This window comes from Drosophila obscura, unplaced genomic scaffold (genome assembly GCF_018151105.1).
Source record: "Drosophila obscura isolate BZ-5 IFL unplaced genomic scaffold, ASM1815110v1 contig_187, whole genome shotgun sequence".
In the NCBI taxonomy this organism is placed as follows: Eukaryota; Metazoa; Arthropoda; class Insecta; order Diptera; family Drosophilidae; genus Drosophila; species Drosophila obscura.
In genome coordinates, this window is record NW_024542775.1 from 673,091 (window position 1) to 697,231 (window position 24,141).

The window sequence follows — 24,141 nt, forward strand, 5'->3', positions numbered from 1 at the left end:
CCTGTCTGTCATTGTTTACATTTTCGTAGTGAATTACGTTTTTTTGTTGTGAATGTCAAATATTTATTGTTGCATTTGACAATTATCGAAAAAATACTGCACTGAAACGTGAGAATTAGGAACATCCCAGATGGATGGTGGAATAACTGGGAAGTTTTCGGAACGGCAAAACCTTACGGACCATCCCAGAAATGGATGGTGGATGGTCCCCAGTGTGAAAAGGCTATTAGCTGTTGTTAATGTATGGTGGATGGTGCGAGTGGGAATCGGAGTTTCACATCTGTCAAAAAATTCTCACCGCTCCTCATAAAGGTGCTGTGTGTGAAAAGGCTATAATCATTTACCATCCATGTGAAAACAGCTATGCACACAATTTGGTGCTGCGGAAAATTTATTCACTTTGATGTTTAATATGATTCAATATGAATACTAATAATTTAAAAATGTTTGTGAATGTGATTCAGCAGCAAAAAATGTTATTGCAGAAGCTAATAATGTTGCTTAAAAACACTTAAAAAAAAATTAAACGGTCAAATCGATCAGTAAAAGTCATCTTAGTTTTAAACGAAAATAAAAAGTTAGATTTAGTCTGGTGGTGTAATTTGCGAAAAGTAAGGCAAGAAAGAGATTGTAATTTTGTTAAATGTACCTACAATGAAGTTTTTTGAATACATAAGATCATCCCCCTTCCTTGTTATTAAGCTGCGAAGTATTTTGGTACGAAATAGTTATTAAGCTAATATTTGGCTACATTTCTTCCCACCACTGCCACCCCCTTGGAATTTAAAATTATTTTTGTTCCTATTCCATGGTCCAATCATTCAAGTACTGGTTTTCGATGTCAAAAATTAAAAATATCGATGTTACACTATCGATGAGCTCTCATCTACGCTGTCAAAGAAAATGGCGAATTGTGCTAGTATCGGAGGAATTGAAAATTAGTTATTATTAATTTATTTTATTTTGTGACGGATAAAAACAGTTTAGTACTCAACAAGTGTGCCTAAAGAAACCCGTAACTTAATGCTTCAATCATATAATTTTAATATGTAAGAATGGGGCAAAAAGCATGCGTTCGCGTGTACCCTTGTGCATTTTACAGCCATACATGTGTACACATGCATATGTATATATATATAATTTTAATGTTATATCTTATTTGATGTTGTATATGTAGTTGTGCATATGGTACGACAAATTAAATTTTCTGTCTGTTGATACTAAAAACGGAATCCTCGACTCCACGTAGTAGAAGTTTTCACATACATATGTACATATACCATAAACCATCCTTATGAGAGACATGCAGTGAAGCTTTAAAGAGCTAAAATATCTTTTTGCAAAACTAATAATTGAATATGCATTTTTCTTTGCAAATTAATGATAGCTCAAGTTAAGTGTGTTTTAACTACGCGCGTGGGGCAGAATCTAAATAATTGCCGTTCCTTCGCTCTGGATCAGGCAGGCTTGATTATCCGGGATCTATAAATGAACCAAAACCAAATCCAGCAACTTACCTCTCACCTCTCACAGGCTCTTGATCAGAACTACGATGTAAGATTACTTCCTGTTTGCCATTAAATATATGATTGCATATAGAACAATAATTACAGGTCGTCAATATGGATGCTGTTCTCTCTGTCATATGTGCTCTGGAAGGCACAACGATCACTAAGGAGCAACTGGAGGCCACCAGATTAGCAAAGTATATAAACCAACTTCGACGGAGAACCAAAGATGAACATCTTGCCCGACGTGCAAAGTCCCTACTGAAGATGTGGCGAGAAATGGTGGGGATTCAGCAAACTGCTAATGATTCTCAGCACCATCACAGTCAGACCACATCTTTGCCGACTCCGGCATCAGCACATTTTTACAAGTATACAGCGGCAACGGCAGACACCAACATAACCGAATCAGTTGCTCATCTGCCCGTTTCACCTTCAGTACCGTCACATCGAACCATTTCAGATCTGCATTCAAATATCGACTCTGAACCGCCTCCAACAGCCCTGCCTTCCCAGCAGCATTCAAACTTCTCAAACCTTATTAATAATATAAGCAAATGTGAACGCGATGAAAGCAACTCTAGCATGTCAATGCAAGCTCATAAGCAGCAGCAACCGCAGCAATTCCAAACTAGGTCTCTTGGACTGCCGCTCCCGTTTATAAATGAGCAGTCACTGAATTCTGTATCAATCTCATCCGATGTCGGAAATGATAAAAAAAGTGAAGCATCAATTGTGATCGATATAGTAACCGATTCTGACGACAACGACAATGAGAGTGCAAGTACAATACGGGGAAAATCAACAGTAGCTGCGTCAGCACCGCTTACAATATCGCCTGCTCCCTGCCCCCGTGCAAAAAAGTTTAAAAAGGAGAAAAAGCATAAAGAAAGGGATAGGTCTAAGTCTTCGTTATTGGCCCACAACGAATTGATCGGACAACACTCCAGATACAGCGCGAAAGTAAAGGAAAGCCAGTCGCAAACAGCTCCGGCAACAGACTCTGGTATGAGAAAACCCATTATTTTTTGTTCAAAAAAGCCTTTGAAACTTGTACGGCCTAAATATGATTGATATGCCACTAACTTAGTTTTGTATTAATCTTTGCTTTTATTTTCTTGTAGAAATTTTTTCCCTGTCCAATAGCTCGATGAGTTCAATCTTATCTGGGGATGCCGCTATATTGAACTCGCACCATAAATTTCGAACAAATGCATCAGAGCTGACATTTACCGGCAGGTTTAAGCCAGTCAACCAATTGGATAATGCAAATCGGGAAAATTCCGCTCTGCCGATTGGACAGAATATCGTATTCCGACAAAATGAATCTGATAGACCACTATTTGAAGATTCAATTACAAATGACTCGAGTACTTCATGCAGTCGGCTCTCTCCTCCGACTGTCGAAGAACGCAGAAAATTAGATAAGGTCGATGATTCCATTAGGCACCAAAATGCCACATCCATACAAATGCCAATGCCTTCGATTGGTTTAGGCCACGAGTCAAATAGTAGGACAGAATATTTGGAGAGCTCATCAAAGTCTCAAGTTCCTAAAAAACGTGGTCGGAAGAAAGGTTCAAAAGGTGTGGACGCTGTACTTGCCAAGGAATCGTCTAGCCTCTCGCAACAAATTTTTTTTGGCGTTGGCTCTAGTGTAAAAAAGGTAAAGACCACCAAAGAACTTTTCAGTGAAATTCAGAGCAGGAAATTAATCACTGCCGTGCAGTCGTCCACAAGTAATATCTCAAATTCCTCCATATCTCGAGAGCTGACAACCCGTCCTCTAATGCCAAGACCAACCTCATCTTGTTCTGGTTAGTGTCCTATTTATATTCGAACTTGCATCATATTCTATCTATGTATGTATCTATGTATATTCCTAGACACGTCGATTCACTCGCCACAAATAATGGAAACTTATTCAGGAAATGTTACCCTAATGGGTGCTGAAAAATTTTCAAATAAAAATGAAGGTGAGTTACCAGTCGGTGTCAGTATCTGGGTCTAGTCTATAGATGCATGCGTTGCTCTTCAGATCCGTACCTAAAGTTAGCTTAACGTTAGGTCTCAGATCCTCCCAGAAATAAAATCAACCAGCCAGCTAATGAATTAGCGAGTATTTGCTTAGCTCCCTTTCCTGTCAAATCAAACAAATGTTTAATAAATAAATAGTTGTCGGTTAATAGCTGTACGGTTATGTTGAACGTACTCAATAACACAGAATGACCAGCACATGTAAACACAACCCACTTTCAGAGAAAGATTATAAGAAAAGTTATGTTTTGCAGATGCCGCTAATACGGATAGTGATACCATCACTTCAGAGCCATCTCAAGATAGCAACAAGTCGCAGGAAATTAAGGAATGCACTTCATTGGACAGCAATAGCAACTCTTTCCAGACTTTGTCTCCGGCAAAAAAATCGATGCACACTTCAAAGTCTGAGAACTATAGCGATGTAACCACACAATTAATGCATCTTGTTCACAGCATGAAAGGCCCTTTGAGTGTCTATGAAGTTGAGAAGTTATACCGAGCTCAGATTGTACCGTGCACCTGCCTAGTTATAGAAGAAATATGCAACCCCTTGAGCGAGGCAATCAGTTTAGGTTCGGACAACGGTGCGGGCGATCCGAAGAGCGATTCAAATAATGATAACGTTTCTCGTCATAAAAACCAAGAAGAGCAATTGCCAAAACTTGAACGGTTAAGTGACAATGACATTGCTATGGACACTCCACAAAAACCAGTTAAGTCCATATTTGACTTGGATTTTGATGAGGGCGAAGACCCTTTGCAATCAATAATTAACGATATTCGGATGCCGCCAACTAAACTGGAAGAGACCAAAGAAAACTCAGATATCAACAACTCCCTTGCCCATTTACCAACGAATATTGCTTCACTGGATGTTGCTAGTGTCAATGCCGATGCAGTACAAAATCAAGTCAACAGTCATAACCAGGAGGGCGAAAACAGTGAAGAACTTAACGTCGCTATTCCTGTTTTCACTTGTCACGAGGATCCCGATTGCGTTGCAAAGCAAAGGTTTCATGTGCAAACCAACCAAGTGAATAAATTTCATATAAATGCGTTACACAACTTTTACATACCAAATATAAACGGCAATTGGGATAGCATCGACTCATCTATTGTCTCAGAATCTACAATAACCGACTTTCTCAGTACTCTGGAGTCCTACACTGTCACGAATGGAGCTGACGTTGTTCCGAAATATGGCTCCCTTACATACGACCGAATTAGAAAGGATCTGAGTTCAATTAAATTTACAAAATCTTTTAAGACCAGACCCTTCAAATCGAACATGCCAGTGTTTCTTGGAGTGGCAAAGTGTTTGCCAACGTGTCGTCTCGCTAGAAGCAGCATTAAGAAAAAACAAGTACAATCACCGCCGCCTCCAGTTACAGTGATTCCAGGTACAATAGAAGGCCCGGACCTTGATCCGGAGAGCATGCAAATAGATTATAATGGTGCCAGTCCACTGAAAGTGGATGTTGATGTATCAGTTTCTGGCCATGATAACAATGCCGAAAACAATGTGCAAATGCAAGTCAATGTAGAGATCAAGAGCGACCCAACTCTTAGTTACAACTTACTAAAGCTGGCTAATAACGAATTACCTTTTGAGGAAGCTGAGCCAAGCGATAAAGGCAGTGAATACGAGAATCAGGATAACAGTCGCCTTAGTAGCAGTAGTAGCAGCAGCTGTAGCAACTCCAGCCACTCCAGCAACTTCAGTTTAAAAAAAACACAGGATTCAATTAATGAAAAGCTGAGAAATCAGAGATCTCAGCGTTATAGAGTCCAATCTGTAGAATCTGTAGAAGAGGAAACCAGTAGAAAACGTCACGGGAAAAATATAAAGAGAAATTTTAAGGAAAATCCACCCATTAAGCGCATTAAGATTTCTTTAAATGGAACAATTTCGAACCTTAGTAGTAGCAATAACAGCAGTTCAAGTGAAAGTGAAACTGAAACCGGTGTAGAGAACGATAACGAGAACGACTATGAAAATAATAATGACGAGGAATATGCCGTTGTTCAACGACCCATGTATGGCGGTGGCGCCAGCAACAACCACATTGTGATGACAATAAAGAAAACACCAAGTAAAATCAATTCTCCAGCTAACTCAATGTCTGCTACTTCACCTATTAATTCATTCGAGACTGTTAACGTAAAAAATTCATTCTCCGATCCTAATCTGTCTAATTTGCCCAAATCAAATACTTTGAGCGCTCCCCTATATCCAGATGATTATAGTAAAAGATTGTTAGTGTCCAAAAAGTTTAGTCGACGCCCTCACCGTCGACGTCGTTATCGTCGATGTCGTCGAAAATCGGATTTACAATTGAAAGCTATCGACTTAGAGCTAAAACATTTGTTCACTTGCAAACCCAAACAAGATCCGGATTCCGTGAATGACATAAAGCTTCATAAAAAGCTTTTTTTCAATCATGAATTATGCAAACAGAATACTGCAGGTAGAAATCAGAGGATTTTAAACTACAGCAGTAGTAGCAGTTCAAGCTATGATGATGACGAAAGCGATCTGGACGGGTTTTCCTCAGAGGAGGCTGGAGCAGAAGCTAAACAAAAAGTTACTACTTTTGAAAAATACAACTTAAATATTGAGACTGATACGAGTGCCGAGCGAACGGTATCTGAAGATCCACTTGGAATTAAAATTAAAGAGGATCCTTATTTAACGTCAAGCAATGATGTTAACGATAGCGATAGCGAGAGCGAGAATCATGAAGTATTCGATGAAGTTGCTGAAAATGTCGAAGTTGACACTCTTAAGGAAGTGTATAACAATGGTTTGCTGACATCGTTTAATTCGATATGTGTTGAGAATCAGTTAATGAACGACACGACGTTAATGGCGGTCTCGGGCAGTGTCGACGCACCCGCACCTCAATCCACTGTATCGCTGGCGTCACTACAAAATGAGAATTGTGATGATGTTAATAATCTATGCTATAATAATAACAATTTAGATGTAATTAAACATAGTCTAGCTGATAGCCCCATACTGAATGATACCATTTATAAAAACGTCATTAGTAATACTTCTCCAAGGGTCTTAGCCAAAAAATTCGGCGATTGTATTGCACAGAATATCAAAAATTCTGAATTAAAGCCCCCTATGCCCTTACCCTGCGCCGAGTACCAAACTGGTATTCGACCAGCCCCCCTGAAAGACGTTGCGTTATCCAGCTACGCTGATTTGAGCTGTACCCGAATTCAGCAATTTAAGGAATGGCACCAAGTTCTTCAATTACAATCATATAATAATGAGCCCTTAATAGTTCTGCCATATGTTGTGCTTGAATAACTTATACATTTCATTAACGGAAAACTACGGAGAACACTAAAGTAAATTTGGCCAATTATATTTAATGCTGATGTTGTGTATTCTTTAAATTATGTTAAGATCCAATCAAAGCTATTTTTTGTTAATTGAATTTATACTATTTATGATTAAACAAAATATACATTATTTCAGCATATGGCCAGAAATATTACTTTCGCTTGCATAATCATGTGGATTTCTGTTAAATTCTATTGTTAAAAATCAATTTACATGTTTATATTTTGAAATATTTAAGTAAATATTTAACGATAAGTATCAAATCAAATGTAAATTACCTGTAAATAAATTAGCTGTACTCTAAAGTGAATGAGGTTGTCATTTTTATATTCGTACTGAATGTTGTAACAGCCAAAAGGCAGCGTTTTCTCCTGCTGGACTGAGTTCAATGTTACAATATAATCAACAGATTAACACTGAAAAGCACGTAGAGGGATACAAAAGACGTTTGAAAATAAACCAGTTTGGATCCTATTTTTCAATGAGGAGATACGAATCTTCAAAGCGGTCGAACGGAAACATTTTATGTGAGTTTTTCCGAATGGGATTTCCAGGAAAAAATAATTTTTAAATGCATTTATTAATTCTTTCCTGGATAATTGTTTTCGTCTGTCGTCTGTTTCGTACATCTCATCGACTTCCAAGATAGATACAGTTGCTATTTACAAGAAATGTGATTCGTTACCAGACCTGAAAATGTCCATATACATACAAAAAAATAAAACTCAAATATTTAAATATTCTGACTTTTATTTTCATTTCACAATTGTTATGTTATTTTTTTGTGTCTATAACCGTCCGCATTTTTTGTTTTGTGTTGTGTGTTGTGCTAGTGCAGATCTGTGGCTGCAGACAAGAAGCCTCAACTATTTCAGTGACTATTTGAGTTTTAGATGTTTATTGAGGATGCCCAAAAGTCACTCAACTAGCGAGGCCCTGTGTTTGCTATTTTGCCGTTCAGTTCATCATTGAGTCATATTAGGTCATAGAAATGTGAAAATATTAAATTATTTTAAATTTTGCTTAAATTTATGTGTAGACAATATTGGTTCGATTTACAATATAATATCAATATCTAATGTGGGAGTTATGGTTTGTACATAAGAGCACAATTCAAGCACAGGTAGTGTGATATTGCCGGAGTACTGATGAGATGAGATGGATGAAATGCAAGTGTATAACATACTACATATGCATAGATTAGATAAACATAGTTGTACATAAATATATATATATTTATATATGTACTCGTATGAATAATGAAAGCGGCTTTATATGAGCAGTCTAATAATTTCTGTGAACGCACATTCATAGCATATACTGCTATATACTCGTTCGTACTTGTAGTTGCATTTATGCAAGTATATGGCTGTGAAATTTATGCATTTTGATATTATACAGTTATTTGAATGGATCATATCTCTTTTGCATTAGCCTTCGGTGCTGTGAACGTTCACCGAAAATGCACATATGCTTTCACTCTTTTTGGCGACAGCCTTAGCCTGGTATTGGCCAACATCGTCCAAGTTACATCCGCTTACTGTGAAGGCATATCGGTTGTCGTCTTTCGTAAATGAGTATCGAGTACGGGTTTCGTCAATGGGTTTGCCATCCTTAAGCCAAACCAGATTTAGAATCGTTGAGTCCAGTTCGCATTCGAAGGTGGCATTCTCGCCCTCAGTCACCGAAACTGAAATGGGGAACTTTACAAAGGACGGTTGCTTCGCTTCATCCCCAGGTACGTTGACATTGATTGTACAGGTGCTGAACGATTCGCCAGCATCATTGAACGCCTCACAAGTGTACGTTCCGCCGTCTTCGGGGAAAATCTCGGCAATTTGCAGTCGGTATATGTTTGCCTCATTAGTGTATTGGAAGTCCTTGCTGGGCTTGATCTCCTTGTTGTTGTGCAGCCAGACCACATCGAAATGTTCGGCTCCAATAATACGACAGGCCAATGTTACTGCATCACCATCCTTGACAAACCGCGATTCTAGGTGACTAACTATTTTTGGTGGTTTGTCGCTACCAACCACATGACGTTTAGAGTTCTTATCTAGCGCTAGAAATATACCGAAACCAGAATATTTGTATTTAATTTTTGTGTAAGCGAAAACGAAAACCAGACAGCAGAGTTAGCTATTGAATTTACATACGTTTAACGGTTAGCTTGCATTTGGTTTCCACTGCGCTAATTGAGTTTGTAGCCGTGCAAATGAAAACTCCCTCGTCTTCAGGAAAAACTTCATTGATAGTTAGAGTTGCAACGCCGTTTTTGTATTTCAAGTCCATAATGTCAGACGAGGAAATGGACTTTCCGTTTTTGGACCACGTAATCTGGGGTTCTGGGTCACCTTTCACGTGGCAAGTCAACACCAATTGTTCACCGTCACGAATAGTTAAGTCGTGAAGTGGCTTCGTAAACTCAGGCTTGCACATTAAGGAATCATCGGGCGGAACTAATTAACAGTTGTGATCGAAATTAATATAAGTCAGCCCACAATATTTATTTTATATGTATTTGAAACGTACGTATTAACTCTTTGGTGGCGCTACGTGACCTGGAGGGGCTACCGGGAGCCTGAAGGCTATTGGCCGCATATTTCTTTTTGCCTGAAATGCTATTCTGTGTGGTTGAGGAACTAGTTGAGCTTGTTGTGGTTGTGCTGTCAGCCTGTAATTGAACCAGTTTCACATATATATTCTGGTGCATATATATATATTATTATGAAAAGATGGCTCTGGCTTTAGTGGACCATCGGAATACTTACCTTAGTTTCCGACTTGCTTTGTGTTGAAGTAAACTGGCGGGAAGTTATAATTGGGGGTGGGGCAGGCTTAATCGGCTGCTCTATATACTTTCGATCTGTTTGGAACGTTATAAAATTAAGTAAATGCAAATAAATATTAATACAGAATTATTGAGTTGAAATCAACGTAAATTTGCTGTAACATAATGAACTCTGGGTAGGGGTGATCAGTTGGATACGGTACAATTAGATCTAGCGCTCATTATTACATAATAACTTTACGGCTAAGTTAAGTTTTTTCTCTAAAAATACGAAAACTTGGAGATATCGTTGGTGCTTGAGTAAATACATTATGGGATAAGGTTCAGTTATGTTGGGTAAGGGAAGGATTTAGTGTCAAGATAACTCTTCAAATATCGTACACCTGTTAGGGTTTTCACTGTTACTAAAAATATTTGAAATCGATTTAAATTTTCTCGGGATTAATAAAGACGAGCCATCTGCTTAATTATTTGAGAAACTTTAACATTTTTTTTAAGTAAACCGAACAAAGTCTCGTTAGCTGGATTGCCCGTTGTGGTTCAACCTTGGCCAGCATCACAGCAATATATGTAAGACGCATAATATAATTTATAATTTTTGTGCCAAGAGCTTACGAGTAACCAACTACAAATTAATTACTGAGCTAACTAGTGTTGATTGTGTAAGTAGCATAGATTAAGTCAATTCTGGACTTCTATGTACATACATATGTACGTGTATATACGTAAATATGTATAGGGAGAGTAGAGAGTATTATTCATTGAGTATTATTCCACATAAAAGAACACACTGCTTTTGTCTTGGTTCTATGTCAAAGATACATATGTAAGTATTAAATGCATGCTGAGGGAAAAACGTATATATTCAGTTCAGTTGATTATAAATTACCTCCTGAGTAAAGGAAATTGTGGGCAAGCTCTGCCTGCTCAGGCGTAACCCATTCTCCTGAGAAGATTCAAATTAGAAAATACAGTAGAAGGCAAATTTTGGTAACAATATATGCGCGCATAAATCAACAAAGCCCACCATTAAACAAAAAAAAAATACTTTGAAAATGTAAGTTGTGAACATTATTCATACTATATGTAAGTACATAAATCGGGACTAGATATCCATAAAGATATCTAAACGCTTACACCCTTGCAGATGGTTTTTCACCGCAGATCCGTACACAACGTACACATGTATTTCAACATTCTAATTATTGAGATTGAATACTAGCCATAAACAATGGTCGTAAAAGGGAGTTTAATATGGTCAAATTTAAATAAATATAATAAGATTAATAACCTCATGGTCCACCAACACTAAATAGATTCCTGCTCGGTTTCGGAGCATTTTTGTGGTCTTTATATAAAAGAAAATATATTCAATTAAATTTCCTTTTATATCTGTCTCATCATACTGTGCTACGTATACAAGCGCGTTCTTCGCAAAATCTGCAAGGGGAATTTGGAGATTCGGCCCTGCGATCTAATGCTCCAATGTACTGTACTCGTAAGAAGGGTACTAATTTTCACTAATTTCTAATCTTGTATTTTGAGAAGTTTTAATGTCTCCATGGGATTTTTCAATTCTTGCTGTACGAGATGTTTGAGATTCGACTTAGAGAACTTATTTACCTTCAACGATAACGACGCACTCGGTTTCATCTGTTCCATGGCAATTGGATGCTTTGCAGGTGTATTTGCCAGAATCGGAGGGTTTGCAGTCAATTATCTCCATGGTGACAACTCCATCAGAGTGGGTCATTGCATATTCGTATTTGCTAAGCTCGCGACCGTCCTTGTACCACTTGACGGTTGGTACTGGCTTGCCACTCAGACAACAAAGCAGCTTGCATGTATCGCGGGCCTGCATGACGCGTGGCCGCAAAAGGAATGTGAAACTGGGTGCCGACTCGGACTCCTCCTGCCAGAATGTGTAAGGTAATGGTTCACGCCTGCGAACCGGAGTCGATTCCGTTCGATACCTGGGCTGTTCTTTTGGCAGTGGTTGGACATTCAGGAAAACGACCTCTTCCCTAGATCCATAGTGGTTCTCGGCACGTACTATGTACTCTCCCCTGTCATCTAATTTCACACGGTTGATAATGAAATAGTAGTCGTCCCCAACGTAGCGTTTCATAAATTTCACGCTCTGCCGCAGTTCGATGTTGTTGTGTGACCAGGTGAGTGTGGGTGTGGCAGTTGCAATGCATCGGCAGTAGAACTTTACACTCTGGCCCTCATAGCAAAACTGGGAAGACGGACGAATGACGAATCGCGGCGCTGCTTGTCGCCGATCGAAAACGGCATCGTGAATTTTATATTTCTCCATTAGCAATTTTCTCAGAGAAGAATATTCTGATAGACGGCCCATGGGCAACAAATATTTTTCAAAGTCTTCGTATTTTTTCCTCAACTTTTCGCGGTAGGCTAGGTACCGATCGCGCGCAATCTTTTGCGTCAAACCGCTGTGATCTCCAGTGAGCCAAGGATGCAAAAGACATTCGTGTGCCGTCATTCGCTTTTCCTTGTTAGCTAAGAGCAACTTCCGTATGAAGTCTTTTCCTTCTTCAGATATGTGTCTGAAAGATTCAACATCGAAGTCCCAGTCACAGGACTTCACGTTCTTAAGTGTTTGAACATCGTTGTCTCCAGCGAATGGGGAGAGTCCACTCAATCTGAATGGAATAAATATTTAATCCATTTATAATATTATACTCTATACGAGTATACTTACAGAACATAGGTCAAGACTCCGGTAGCCCACATGTCCGTATAGAAACCAACAGGTTCCCTGTTAACTATTTCCGGAGCAGCGAACTCAGCGGTTCCAGTTGTGATTTTAACGACTTCGTTCGGATCCAATCGGGTGGCCAAGCCGAAGTCAATTAGCTTGACATTTGTGCTAGAGCGGGTCTGGCACATAATATTCTCAGGCTTGATGTCCAAGTGTATAATGTTCTTCTCGTGCATGTGCCTGATGCCTTCGCAAATCTGTCTCATGTAGTTAATAACCTCGGCTTCTGTCATCACATAGCCCTCAGCTGTAATGCGCTCGAAAAGCTCGCCCCCAGATAAGCTATTAAAAGATATTATTAGAGAATGTAGAAGGTGAATCAACGCTGGTTTGCTTACAACTCCAATATAAGAACCATTTCGTCATCATCTTCGAATGCATCGTGTAGGTTGATGAGTTTTTGATGGTGCAACTGGTTCATAATATCTATTTCCCGCCGAATAAGGTCCTTCTCAACAGCATGCGACACGGGAATGAATTTGGCGGCAAAAGTGTTCCCTGTGCTTCGTTCCCGGCATCGATGCACCACACCGAAAGCCCCTGTGCCAATTTCCTCGAGAATATCATACTTATCGTATACACTTTGCTGCGAAATTTCAACTGGTTGTGGAACGAATTTCGAGTAAATATCAAAGACGTATGAGTCATAATCCTTGATTGGGCCATCAGGTTTGCCGCGTATCTTCTTGCCATTCTCGTCGAGCTCCCATTTGCGCTCTGTCGTTTTCTTTTTGAAGGCTTCCTTCGTCTTAATCAAAGTGCTAATGTCTGATGGCTCAGAACGTCCATAGACGTTATCCGCAAAAATGCGGAAGTCGTACTCTTTTCCAGGCGTCAGTCCCGTGACTGCCATTGAAGTGAAGCGGGTGTTTCCTACCCGTATCCACGACGATAGTGGATGCTCACGGCGCTCAACGAAATAGTTTGTTATATCACTGCCTCCATCCCAGACAGGCGATTTCCAGCTGAGAGACAGGGAGTCTGTGCCAATGCTTTCGATTAGCGGGAAGCGTGGAGGATCCGGACGATCGCTGATTTGCACTTGAATGATTGCAGTATCTGAGCCAAGCTCATTTTCAGCCGTTATCCTATATGGTCCCGAGTCCAGTCGTGATCCATCCCGTATTGTCAGAACGGCGTGCCTCTCCTTGACCTCGACATGGTAATGACCACCAGACTCAATGTTCTCTCCTTCCCTCACCCAATGAATGCGAGGCTTCGGGAAGCCAGTGAATGGTATTTTAATTACAACATTCTCGCCCTTATCGAAGTAGGCAGTGTCCCTGAATCGTGGTGGAACATTCAATTTCGGAGCAGCTGCAAAAGAATAGTTGTGGTTTTAATACGAGTATACGAGTATACGAGTACGTTGAACAGAGAATGCACTTCGAATTGGACTCTCATACTTACTCATAATTGCCAGTGCGGCCCTAGTTGACTTTGCTCCGGCTTTGTTGACGGCACGACAGACGTACTCATCAGCGTCTTCTCCGAATATGTCGTTAATATGAAGGTAGTGATCGTCACCCTCTGAGTAGATGTGATAGCGGGCCCCAGTGGTTATCTCGCGGGCTCCCTTATACCAGGTTATGGTCGGTCTTGGTACGCCACTTATCGTGCATGTGAATTGGGCATTGTGGTTTTGAATACAATTGGCATCGCGTAGCGGTTTCACAATCAAAGGAGGCGAAGCCGCCTTCGGATCAATGATCTTAACAGCCTGGGAGGCGGTCGATTCTTTCGATAGGCCTGCCACATTCTGAGCGAAAACTCGGAATTCATATTGACGACCTTCAATCAGATTGGGGCAGTTTATTTGGTTGGCAGCACAGATGATGGCGTTCACACGCTGCCATGTGTCGCTGCCAACTTCTCGTTTATCGACCAAGTAGCCTTGAATGTGAGCACCGCCATCCGACTCCGGTTTGCTCCATTCCAAATGCACAAAATCACCTCCAATCTCAGTGATTTGAGGAATGCCTGGCGGCGAGGGAGGATCAATTGGGGCCTTTGCGCGGATGGGATTCAGTCCTTCCAGTGGTGGACCCATGCCGTTCTCGTTTACAGCCATCACGCGGAATATGTACTCTTGGTTTTCAATCAAACCCTGCACATTAAAGGACGTGTCTTTGCAGCTGCTGGACACTGTTATCCAATGCGGGGAGGCCACATCCTTCCTCTCGACCACATAATGAGTCACTCTCAGACCACCATCGTAGGAGGGCGCTCGCCAGGCCAGAGTGCACGAGTGTTTGTTGATGTGGGACACCCCCATTGGACCTGTGGGAGCCGACGGCAGGCCAGTGATGCGTACATCAAACTGTCCGGTTGCACTTCCGGAATCGTTGGAGAATTCAATTTGGTATAGGCCTGCGTCACTCTTCACAATGTCGCGAATGAAGATCGCAACGTAATCGTCGAACAGGGTAAACTTGAAGTGTGATTCATCTAAGTTGTCTGAAATAACTTCGTTGTTCCTCGTGATCTTCACAGCTAGCGGCTGATCGCCAGAATAATAGACCTTTATTTTCGTATTGTCTCCTTCTGGTAGGTACAGCTCGCTGGGACACCTGTTGATGATCGGGGGAGATCCGATTTTCAGGTAGCCTGATGTGTGAACAAATCCAAGTGAATTGATCGCTTCACATGTATAGTCGCCATCGTCTCCGGCTTGCACATTGGATATATGCAGGCGGAACACACCGTCCTTGCTATCGCATGTGATCCGGCCGCCGCCCATCTGAATTTCCTTGCCATTTCGCAGCCATCTGGCCGCGGGAGTGGGCTTGCCAGAAGCGGCACACTGCAGTGTATAGTCTTTTCCACACGGAGCGATTCTGTCCTGCAATCGTGTGATCCAGTCCGGCTTTTCGCCACCCAAGACTTCACACACTCTGATTGGCATTGTGCATAAACTGGACTCCGAGCGACCGGCTGCGTTCACAGCAAAGATGCGGAACTCATAGTCGCCCATCTCAATTAAGTTGATGACCGTGTATTCGGTGTCTAGGACATTGTAGTCATTGCACTTTACCCACACCGCGCCACCAATATCCCTTCGTTCAATGATATATCCGGTAATGCGGGAGCCGCCGTCACTTACGGGCTTCTCCCACTTAAGGTCGACATAGTTCTTACCGACTCTAGTGACTTGCGGGGTTCCTGGTGGCGATGGAACATTGAATTTTCCCTTGAGCTTGAACCTCAGCGACGGCGGGGAAGGCTTGCTCAGACCAGCAGCATTCTTGGCCCTGATGCGGAACTCATACTCGCTGCCATTGGTAAGGTTATACAATTGATATTTGGAGTCCTTAATCAGATACTCGTATGTATTCCAGGAGGAGTCATTGAGGATGTCCCGGTACTCAATCTGATATCCTTGAATACGGGAGCCACCATCGCTGGCTGGACGAGTCCAGATCAGTGTGACATTTCCAGAATCCCAGTCGATCACCTTGGGCTGTCCAGGCTCGTCTGGTACTGTAAATTGGTGCTTGGCCACAATGGAATTGGGCATGTCGAGTGGGTCAGACAAACCATATTGGTTCTCTGCTCTGACACGGAAGTCGTACTTGTGATGCGGTTCAAGACCCATGACATCGTAGTGCGTATTGCGTACGAAACTGCTCACCTTCACCCATGTACCACTGGCGTCCAGTTTCTCAACCACATAGTTCGTGATTGGTGAGCCACCATCGTCAAGTGGTGTTTTCCAAGCCAGGGTACATGTGTCCGGAGTAATATCGTAGGCATTCAACGGGCCTTGAGGTGGTCCTGGTCTATCTACGACTGTGACATGGCATGTGGCGGTGTCGGAACCTTTCGTGTTATTCAGGGTAACTGTGTACGAGCCAGTCTCCGATCGCTTCGCCGATTTATTGTAGTATACTGAGGTATAGTCATCGGTGTCAAATCGAATTCGTTCGTCCGGCACCACATCGACACCATTTATGTTCCACGATGGGGTTGGCCGGGGGTTGGCATGATACGGTACAGTGATGTGGAACTCTTCTCCTGCAATAACTGTCATATCGCGAATCGATAAGTCAGACGTGATCTTGGGAGCGTGAGGTGGTCGGCGGCAGTAGATGAGGTCGCTGGAAGCACTGAAGACCGATTGCCCGGCTGCATTGACAGCAGCCACCCTAAACTCATATTCTGCATTTTCAATTAAGTTGGGTATCTTGCAGGTTAGATCTGGGCACAGCGCGTGAACCGCCTTGGTCCACTTGTCCTCGCTCAGCAGACGCTTCTCAATGACGTATCCAGTGATGGGAGAACCTCCATCGTGTTTTGGTTTCGCCCACGCGATCGTAATGCTGTCCTCTGTTGAATCGATGCCGCGTGGTATTCCAGGAGCGTTTGGAACATCAAACGGATGCCTGGCACGTATGGGCTCTGAGGTACTGGCTGGATCAGACTGTCCATACTTATTCTCGGCTATTACGCGGAAGTCGTACTCCTTGTTGATGGTTAGGTTTCTCACACGAACAAATGGAACTGTGCAGAAGCTGCTAACTTTGGTCCATGTAGAGGAGCGAGCTTCCTTTTTCTCAATAATATAGTTCTGCACGGGTGAGCCGCCATCGTCCTTGGGTGGATTCCAGTACAACGTCAGTGCGTCTCCGGCAAACTCGTCTGCGCGCAGGTTGATTGGCGGACTCGGCCTATCCAGAACCCTTACATTACAGGTGGCCGTATCAAAGCCGGACGGATTTTTCAATTGAAGTCGGTACTGGCCCGAGTCAGAGCGCTTTGAGTTTTTCACCACAAAGGACGCTGCATCGTCAGTCAGATGCTGGTGCACACGATTGTCGTCATCCACGACGCTATCGTTAGAATACCAAAAGGCAGTGGGCTTGGGGAAAGCCACATACGGCACATGAATGCTGAAATCATCTCCGGCTCTGCAAATTATATCGCGCACTCCTCCCAAGTCCATGCATGGCTTGTTCGGCTGTTCTTCGATTGTAATTGGCTGGGAGGGCTTGGATGGATTCGAACGACCAACATCGTTCTCAGCAATAATGCGGAACGAGTATTCCTCCCCTTCCTTCAGGTTTGGCACTGTGTACACGGTGGAGTTTATGGCTGTGTCGTTGACTGGGACCCAGTCCTTTGAGTTCTTTGGTCGCACTTCAACGTAATATCCCTTAATTCTTGACTTTCCATCGTTGCGCGGTGGCCTCCAAGACAACGTGACACTATCCCTGGTAATGCGGTCTGGCTTTGGTGGCTCAGGTGCATCTGGGCGATAGCGCTGAAGCTCGGCCGTCATGGAATCGGATGGCTTGGATGGCTGACCAGGACCTGCTTCATTTACCGCGGTCACCCGGAATTCGTAACGAGCTCCTTCCCGCAGGTCTGGCACTGTATAGCTGGTGTTTGGTGTTGGGTAATTGTTACATTTTATCCATTCACCACCGCGCTCTCGGCGCTCGACAACATATCCTGTTATTGGCTTGCCGCCACAGTAGTCTGGGGGATGCCATTCCAAGCTGGCCGAGTTTGGTGAATAGGCTGCAATGGTTGGTTGCGATGGTGCGCCTGGTGGGTCAAATGGAGACTTCGCTATGACAGGCTTTCCGTCGAGTGCGTCGGATACACCATAAATATTTTCAGCCCTAACACGGAACACGTATTTCTTGCCTTCGGTGAGTCCCTTCACGGTATAGCTCGACTTGGGGCAGTAGCCTGGCACCGGCTTCCAGTCGTCAACGCCGAACTCGGTGAATTCGATAACATATCCAGTTATTTCACTGCCACCGTCGTCCTTCGGCGGGTTCCACTGCAGGCTGATGTGGTCCGGTGCTATCTCTGCGTAGCTCAACGGTCCCTCTGGGGGCGCAGGCTTGTCCACGACAATAATCTCAATGTCTGCCGAGTCCTTTCCGAACTCGTTGGCTGCTGTCACTGTATATTTGCCTGCATCTTGCCGGTTTGAATCGTCAATGCGGAAAATGGTGCGCTCAGAATTCGTCTCGTAGGAGACTCGTTTGCCCTCGGGTATTTTAATGTCACTGCGCTTCCATTCAATGGTAGGCGTTGGAGCGCCGGATATTGGTATATTTATATTAACAGGCTCCCCAGCGCGCACCTTAACCCGTCTGCCCACCAATCCGTCCAGATGCAACCTCGGCTTCTCCCTCATCGGGCGGGCATCGAAGGTGGCTGATGGCTCTGAGAGCTTGCTGTTGCCAGCCGCATTAACAGCCGATATTCTGTATTGATATTGGTGGTTTGGCGTGACTCTATCGTCATTGTATTCGGTGGTCGGCACTGGCTCGCCATTTATTTTAATCCATCGGCCTGTGTTAACGTCTCGTCGCTCAATGTCGTAGCCCAGTATGGGAGATCCCCCATTGCTGATTGGCTGCTTCCATTTGATCGAAATGTGATCTTTGTCGCTGTCGGCAAGCTCCGGCTTGCCAGGCACGCCTGGCACTGTGTACTGGTTCTTGGCCACGACGGGCTGCTCGCAGTTCAATGGATCAGACCGTCCCTGAAGGTTCTCAGCCATCACCCTGAACTCGTACTTGGTACCCTCCAATAGTCTGGGCACAACTGCATGGTTGTATTTTGCATTTACATAATTAACAGCTGGCACCCAGCCGCCACCGTGGGTGAGGTCTCGTTTCTCTATAACATATGCCGATATCTCAGAGCCGCCGTTGTCCTTTGGCGGCTTCCACGATATGGTTACCGAATTCGCCGTTATTTCCTCGTACTCCATTGGACCGTCCGGCGGTCCGGGACGGTCCAGCACAATAAGTTCAAAGCTTCCTTCATCGATGCCGGAATCATTACGCAGGAGTAAATGGTAGACTCCCGAGTCTGAGCGCTTACAATTAACGGTATGCACAACAGTGTGGTGGCCGATCGATGTGATTGTCGATCTGTCATTGGACTTCAGTGGATTGTTGTTAAGTGTCCAAATTGCCTCTGGAGCTGGTTCGCCAATGAAATCGATGTCCACATGGAATATGAGCCCAGCTTTAATGCGCACCTCGTGGAGTGGTGTTATTATTTTCGGTGGCAAGTAGCGAGGCTTCGCCATAATCATGTCGGACGGCTCCGAGGGCTCCGACTGTCCGGCTTGGTTAACAGCAATCACCCTGAACTCATACTCTTGTCCCTCAGTCAACTCGGGTACAGTGGCGGTATTTTTGTTGGGCGGAACGTGCAGAACGTTCGTCCAGTAGGGACTGCCCTTTTCCTTCTTCTGTATAATGTATTCCGTCAGAGGTGCTCCGCCATCTGCCTTTGGCGCAGCCCATTGCAAATCGACGTGGTCCCGATCCCAATCAGTGATATTTGGCTTACCAGGCGCATCGGGTTCATCAAATTCGTTCTTGGCAACAATACTCTTGGAAGCCTCCAGTGGCTCTGACTCGCCGATTGCATTGACTGCCTTCACGCGGAACAAATACTCCTTACGGTGAATGAGTCGAGTTAGGTCATGGACCGGATGTGTGCTCATGCCGGCATCAGACCAGGTGCCGCGAGAGAGGTCCATTTTTTCGATAATATAATGCAATATCGGTGAGCCGCCATCATCGTCTGGAACATGCCAGCCCAAATGGCAGCCATCCCGGCTTATCTTTGAAATATCCAGAGGTCCCTTGGGGGGCGACGGCCTATCCAAAACAGTGGCGTGCGCCGATGCATCAAATGAGCCGTGCTCGTTCTTCAGTATTAGTGTATAGCGGCCTTCGTCACTTCGCAGGGCCGAAGGAATTTCAAAAGTGAGTTCGTTTTGGAAGAGATTCGACTCGCCACGTGATTTCGGACCGATTTCCTTGCCGTTATACAACCATTGAATAGATGGCTTCGGCGAAGCTTCTATGGGCAGAGTCCAGCCCAAACGTTTGCCAGCATGAACTGTGATGTCATGCAAAAGGGACTTGTCGAAGTGTGGGGCCAAGAAGCGGGGCTTGCAAGTTACCGTGCTGGAAGGATCGGACGGATCGCTCGGACCACCGCGGTTAACTGCAACAACGCGGAACTCGTATTCCCCACCATCGGTCAAGTCGGGTATATGGGCCTTCCGCTCATCGCCAGGAACCACTGCAGCACGCTCCCACTGGCCAAACTTGGGTCTTTTTTCCACAGTGTACGATATAATAGGCGATCCGCCGTCCCGCTTTGGTGCGGCCCACTCCAGGTCGACAAAGTCTTTGCCCCAATCTACAGCCTGCGGCTGCCCGGGCTTGTCTGGATGTGAGTATGGATCCTTAGCTGTTATCGGCTGGATAGTTCCCAATGGTTGCGATTGGCCCTGCTTATTAACAGCACGGACCCTAAAGCTGTAGTCATGATTTTCGATCAGATTATCGGCACGGATTTCAGTGCCTGCGCATTCTCCGACTGGTACCCACCGCATTGCCTCGTTGTCCATTTTCTCAACAATGTAATGCGTGATCTCAGAGCCTCCGTCGTCCTTGGGGGGCCTCCAGCGCAAGCCTATTGAGTTCTTGGTAACTTCGTCAGGACGCAACGGACCATCGGGCGTACCAGGCACGTCCAGTACGGTGACTTTAACGGTGTGCCTATCAACGCCATTCGCATTTCGTGCCACCAATGTGTAGGCACCGGAGTCGGCTCGCTTGGCATCCAGAATACGCAGCTTTGTGCGCTCGTCATTGTTCGATATCTTTACTCTGTCTGTGTTTATGACCATGCTGTCTTCATGAGTCCATTCTTTGCTGGGAATCGGCTCACCGATGACTGGTACATCGAATTCGAACACATTTCCAGCCTTGATCTTGATATCTGACATAAAGTTGCGATCTATTTTCGGTGCCAGGTTCTTGGGGCGTGCCACATGTGGCTCGGTGGCATCGCTCGGAACGCCTGGGCCTGCTTTGTTCACAGCCCGAACACGGAACTCGTATTTAACGCCCTCAATTAAGTCGGGAACGTGACCGTTGGGCACGTCGCCGCTGACCTCCGCACACTTCTCCCAGTCGGGTGCATACTTGTCACGCTTTTCGATGACGTACCCACTGATGGGAGAGCCGCCATCGCTTTCTGGTCTGGCCCATTCCAAGTCAACGAAATCCTTGTCGAAGTCCTTGATTGTGGGTGTGCCAGGCTTTGTAGGTTCATCGTAGGGGTTCTTGGCTTCAGTTGCATGAGGTGTTGTGAGCGGATCTGAGGTTCCTTGACGATTTTTGGCCCGTACTCGGAACTTATACTTATGTCCTGGTGTTAGGCCCTTGACTTTGAAGCTGGTGCTTGGCCCGTCCGTCTCTCCGGCTGGCACCCAACGTCCAGTCACTTCATCGAGTTTTTCCACCAAGTAGCTGTCTATTGGCTGGCCACCATCGTCATCAGGTGGATTCCAATGCAGTGTGCAACCTTCCGCATGAACATCATCCACTTTAAGGGGTCCATTGGGCGGCGAGGGCTTGTCGATCACAGTCACCTTGACGTCAGCACTGTCCTCACCGTTCACATTCTCCGCAAATACGGTATACAGGCCCGAGTCGGACCGTGTGGCACTGGTGACTTTCAGCTTGGTGTTGTAGTCCACATGGGACACCTTAACGTTTTCCTTCGTGCTGACTTCCTTTTTCTTGAGCAGCCATTTGGTCTTGGGTGCTGGCTCTCCAGAGACCTTGCAGTCAAATGTGAATGCCTGTCCAGCCTTAATACGCACTTCAATAAGGTTCGATCGGTCAATGACGGGTGGCTTGTTCCGTGACTTTGCAACAATGGGGGGTGTGGCGTCCGAGGGGTCTCCGGGCCCTGCAGCATTAACAGCGCTAACTCTGAACTCGTAGGCTTGGCCTTCGATGAGGTCAGGAACAGTGGCCTTGCATTGGTCTGCTGGTACTTCCAGCGTTTTCTCCCATTGTCCGTATTTATCTTTCTTCTCGATTAAGTACCCGGTGATGGGCGATCCGCCATCAGAAAGCGGCGCAGTCCAGGCCAAGTCAATGTGGTCTTTGTCCCAGTCGGTGGCCCTCAAGTTCTCCGGCTTGCCAGGCTCGTCGAATGGATTCTTGGCAATAATCGATTCCTCACCCACCAGCGGCTGCGACTCTCCCTCTGAGTTAACAGCAGACACTCGGAACTTGTACTCGTTGCCAGGCGTGAGGCCAGTAACATCCGCTTGTGGCTCAGTTGAGCGACTGCAAGGAATCCAGCAACCAGTTTCCGGATCCAACTTGTCAATCTGGAAGTACTCTATTGGAGTTCCGCCATCATCGCTTGGGCGCTTCCATTTGAGGTGGCATCCTTCCTTGTGTACGTCGGAAATTTGAAGAGGTCCGTTTGGCGGAGTGGGCTTGTCAGTGATGACAACATTTATGAGCACACTATCCTTGCCCGAGCTGTTCGTCGCAGTGACCAAGTATTCTCCCGAATCAGCCCGTTCAGTTGGTCGGATAACCAGTTTGGTGTAGTAGTCGGGCGACTCGATAGTGGCATTCTTCCCAGAATGCAATGGATAGTTTGAAAACTTCCACTCGACCTTGGGAGCCGGTTCCCCGATAATGTTCGCATCTAATTTGAGAGCTGTTCCAGCTGATATGACTACATCGCGCAGATTCCTGCGGTCTATCTTGGGCGCCAGATAGCGGGGCTTGGCAATGAACGTTTTGCTTGCATCAGACGGCTCCGACTGGCCACCTTTGTTCAGAGCAATAACTCGGAACTGGTACTCGTTTCCTTCGATGAGTCCGTTCACAGTGGCCAATGGGGCTGGGGAGTCTGTTTCCAGCGCCTTTTCCCACAGCGGACTGTACTTGTCCTTCACCTCAACTATGTACCCAGTAATGGGCGATCCTCCGTCACTGGCTGGCTCTGGCCAGGCAAGGTCCACTTTGTTCGCAGTCCAGTCGGTGGGTTCTGGTGCTCCGGGCTTCGATGGTGCAGCTGGGGGACAATGGTTTTTTGTTTTGTTTTTAAATCAATTGCTTTGAGAAGAGGGTGCTTTTAGTACTTACTGAATGGATCTTTAGCAATAATTGAGCCCAAAGTCTCAAGCGGTTCAGACTCTCCCTCCTTATTAACGGCCTTCACTCGGAACTTATACTCGTGGCCAGGCACCAGGCCATCGACTGTAAACTCTGGCACATCAGACTTGCCCACAGGCAGCCAAATGCCCGTGTCTGGATCGAACTTTTCAACTAAATAGCTCTCTATTGGCTCGCCCCCGTCATCCTTTGGCTTCTTCCATTTTAGCTTACAGCCATCCTTGTGTATGTCTGATACTTCCAAGGGGCCTTCGGGTTTGCCAGGCTTAGCTAATGGTCAAAGACACAAGGAGTGTTTTAGTTTCAATCATTTTTCGAGTCCCTGCAAGAACTTACTTATAATATTTATTTGGAACTCCACCTGGTCCTGCCCATAAAGGTTGTGAGCAGTAATCTTATAGAGTCCGGTATCCTTTCGTTCTGGGTTGTTGTTGATGTATTTGGTGTTGTACGGCACATTCTCTATACGGCTAGCTGTTGTCGACTGCACAGACTTGTTGTTTTGAGTCCAAGTAACCTCAGGTGCCGGCTCTCCGGACACGTTAATGTCCAAAAAGATGGGCTCACCAGCCTTGACGTTGTAAGTCCGAATGTTTCTACCGTCAATCTTGGGCGCCACTGTTTAACATTGACATAGGACATAGGACATAGATAAAAATAATCCAAGGCATTGAAAT

General features: G+C 44.6%; 2 protein-coding genes across 7 annotated transcripts in view; one reads left to right on the plus strand and one right to left on the minus strand.

Moving 5' to 3' along the window:
- The first annotated feature begins 903 nt into the window (after positions 1-903).
- Positions 904-7,097, plus strand: LOC111070818 (mediator of RNA polymerase II transcription subunit 26). Its single transcript, XM_022361776.2, has 6 exons — positions 904-1,049; positions 1,388-1,554; positions 1,614-2,514; positions 2,633-3,325; positions 3,395-3,484; positions 3,800-7,097. The coding sequence occupies exons 2-6, from the start codon at positions 1,489-1,491 to the stop codon at positions 6,868-6,870; spliced, it is 4,821 nt and encodes a 1,606-aa protein (XP_022217468.2). The 5' UTR covers positions 904-1,049; positions 1,388-1,488; the 3' UTR covers positions 6,871-7,097.
- A 777-nt stretch (positions 7,098-7,874) lies between these two features.
- The window catches only part of LOC111070845 (twitchin), a 52,319-nt gene continuing 36,052 nt past the window's right edge, over positions 7,875-24,141 (minus strand). For all 6 annotated transcript variants that reach the window (XM_022361813.2, XM_022361815.2, XM_022361814.2 and 3 more), the window contains 11 exons: positions 23,801-24,082; positions 23,435-23,734; positions 13,893-23,363; positions 12,821-13,799; positions 12,423-12,764; positions 11,321-12,363; positions 10,587-10,643; positions 9,678-9,772; positions 9,439-9,580; positions 9,063-9,365; positions 7,875-8,968 (listed from right to left, as the gene is read on the minus strand). In XM_022361813.2, the coding sequence (XP_022217505.2) occupies positions 8,337-8,968; positions 9,063-9,365; positions 9,439-9,580; positions 9,678-9,772; positions 10,587-10,643; positions 11,321-12,363; positions 12,423-12,764; positions 12,821-13,799; positions 13,893-23,363; positions 23,435-23,734; positions 23,801-24,082 (13,646 nt within the window). In that variant the 3' untranslated portion in view covers positions 7,875-8,336. The remainder of the gene's footprint in view (positions 8,969-9,062; positions 9,366-9,438; positions 9,581-9,677; positions 9,773-10,586; positions 10,644-11,320; positions 12,364-12,422; positions 12,765-12,820; positions 13,800-13,892; positions 23,364-23,434; positions 23,735-23,800; positions 24,083-24,141) is intronic.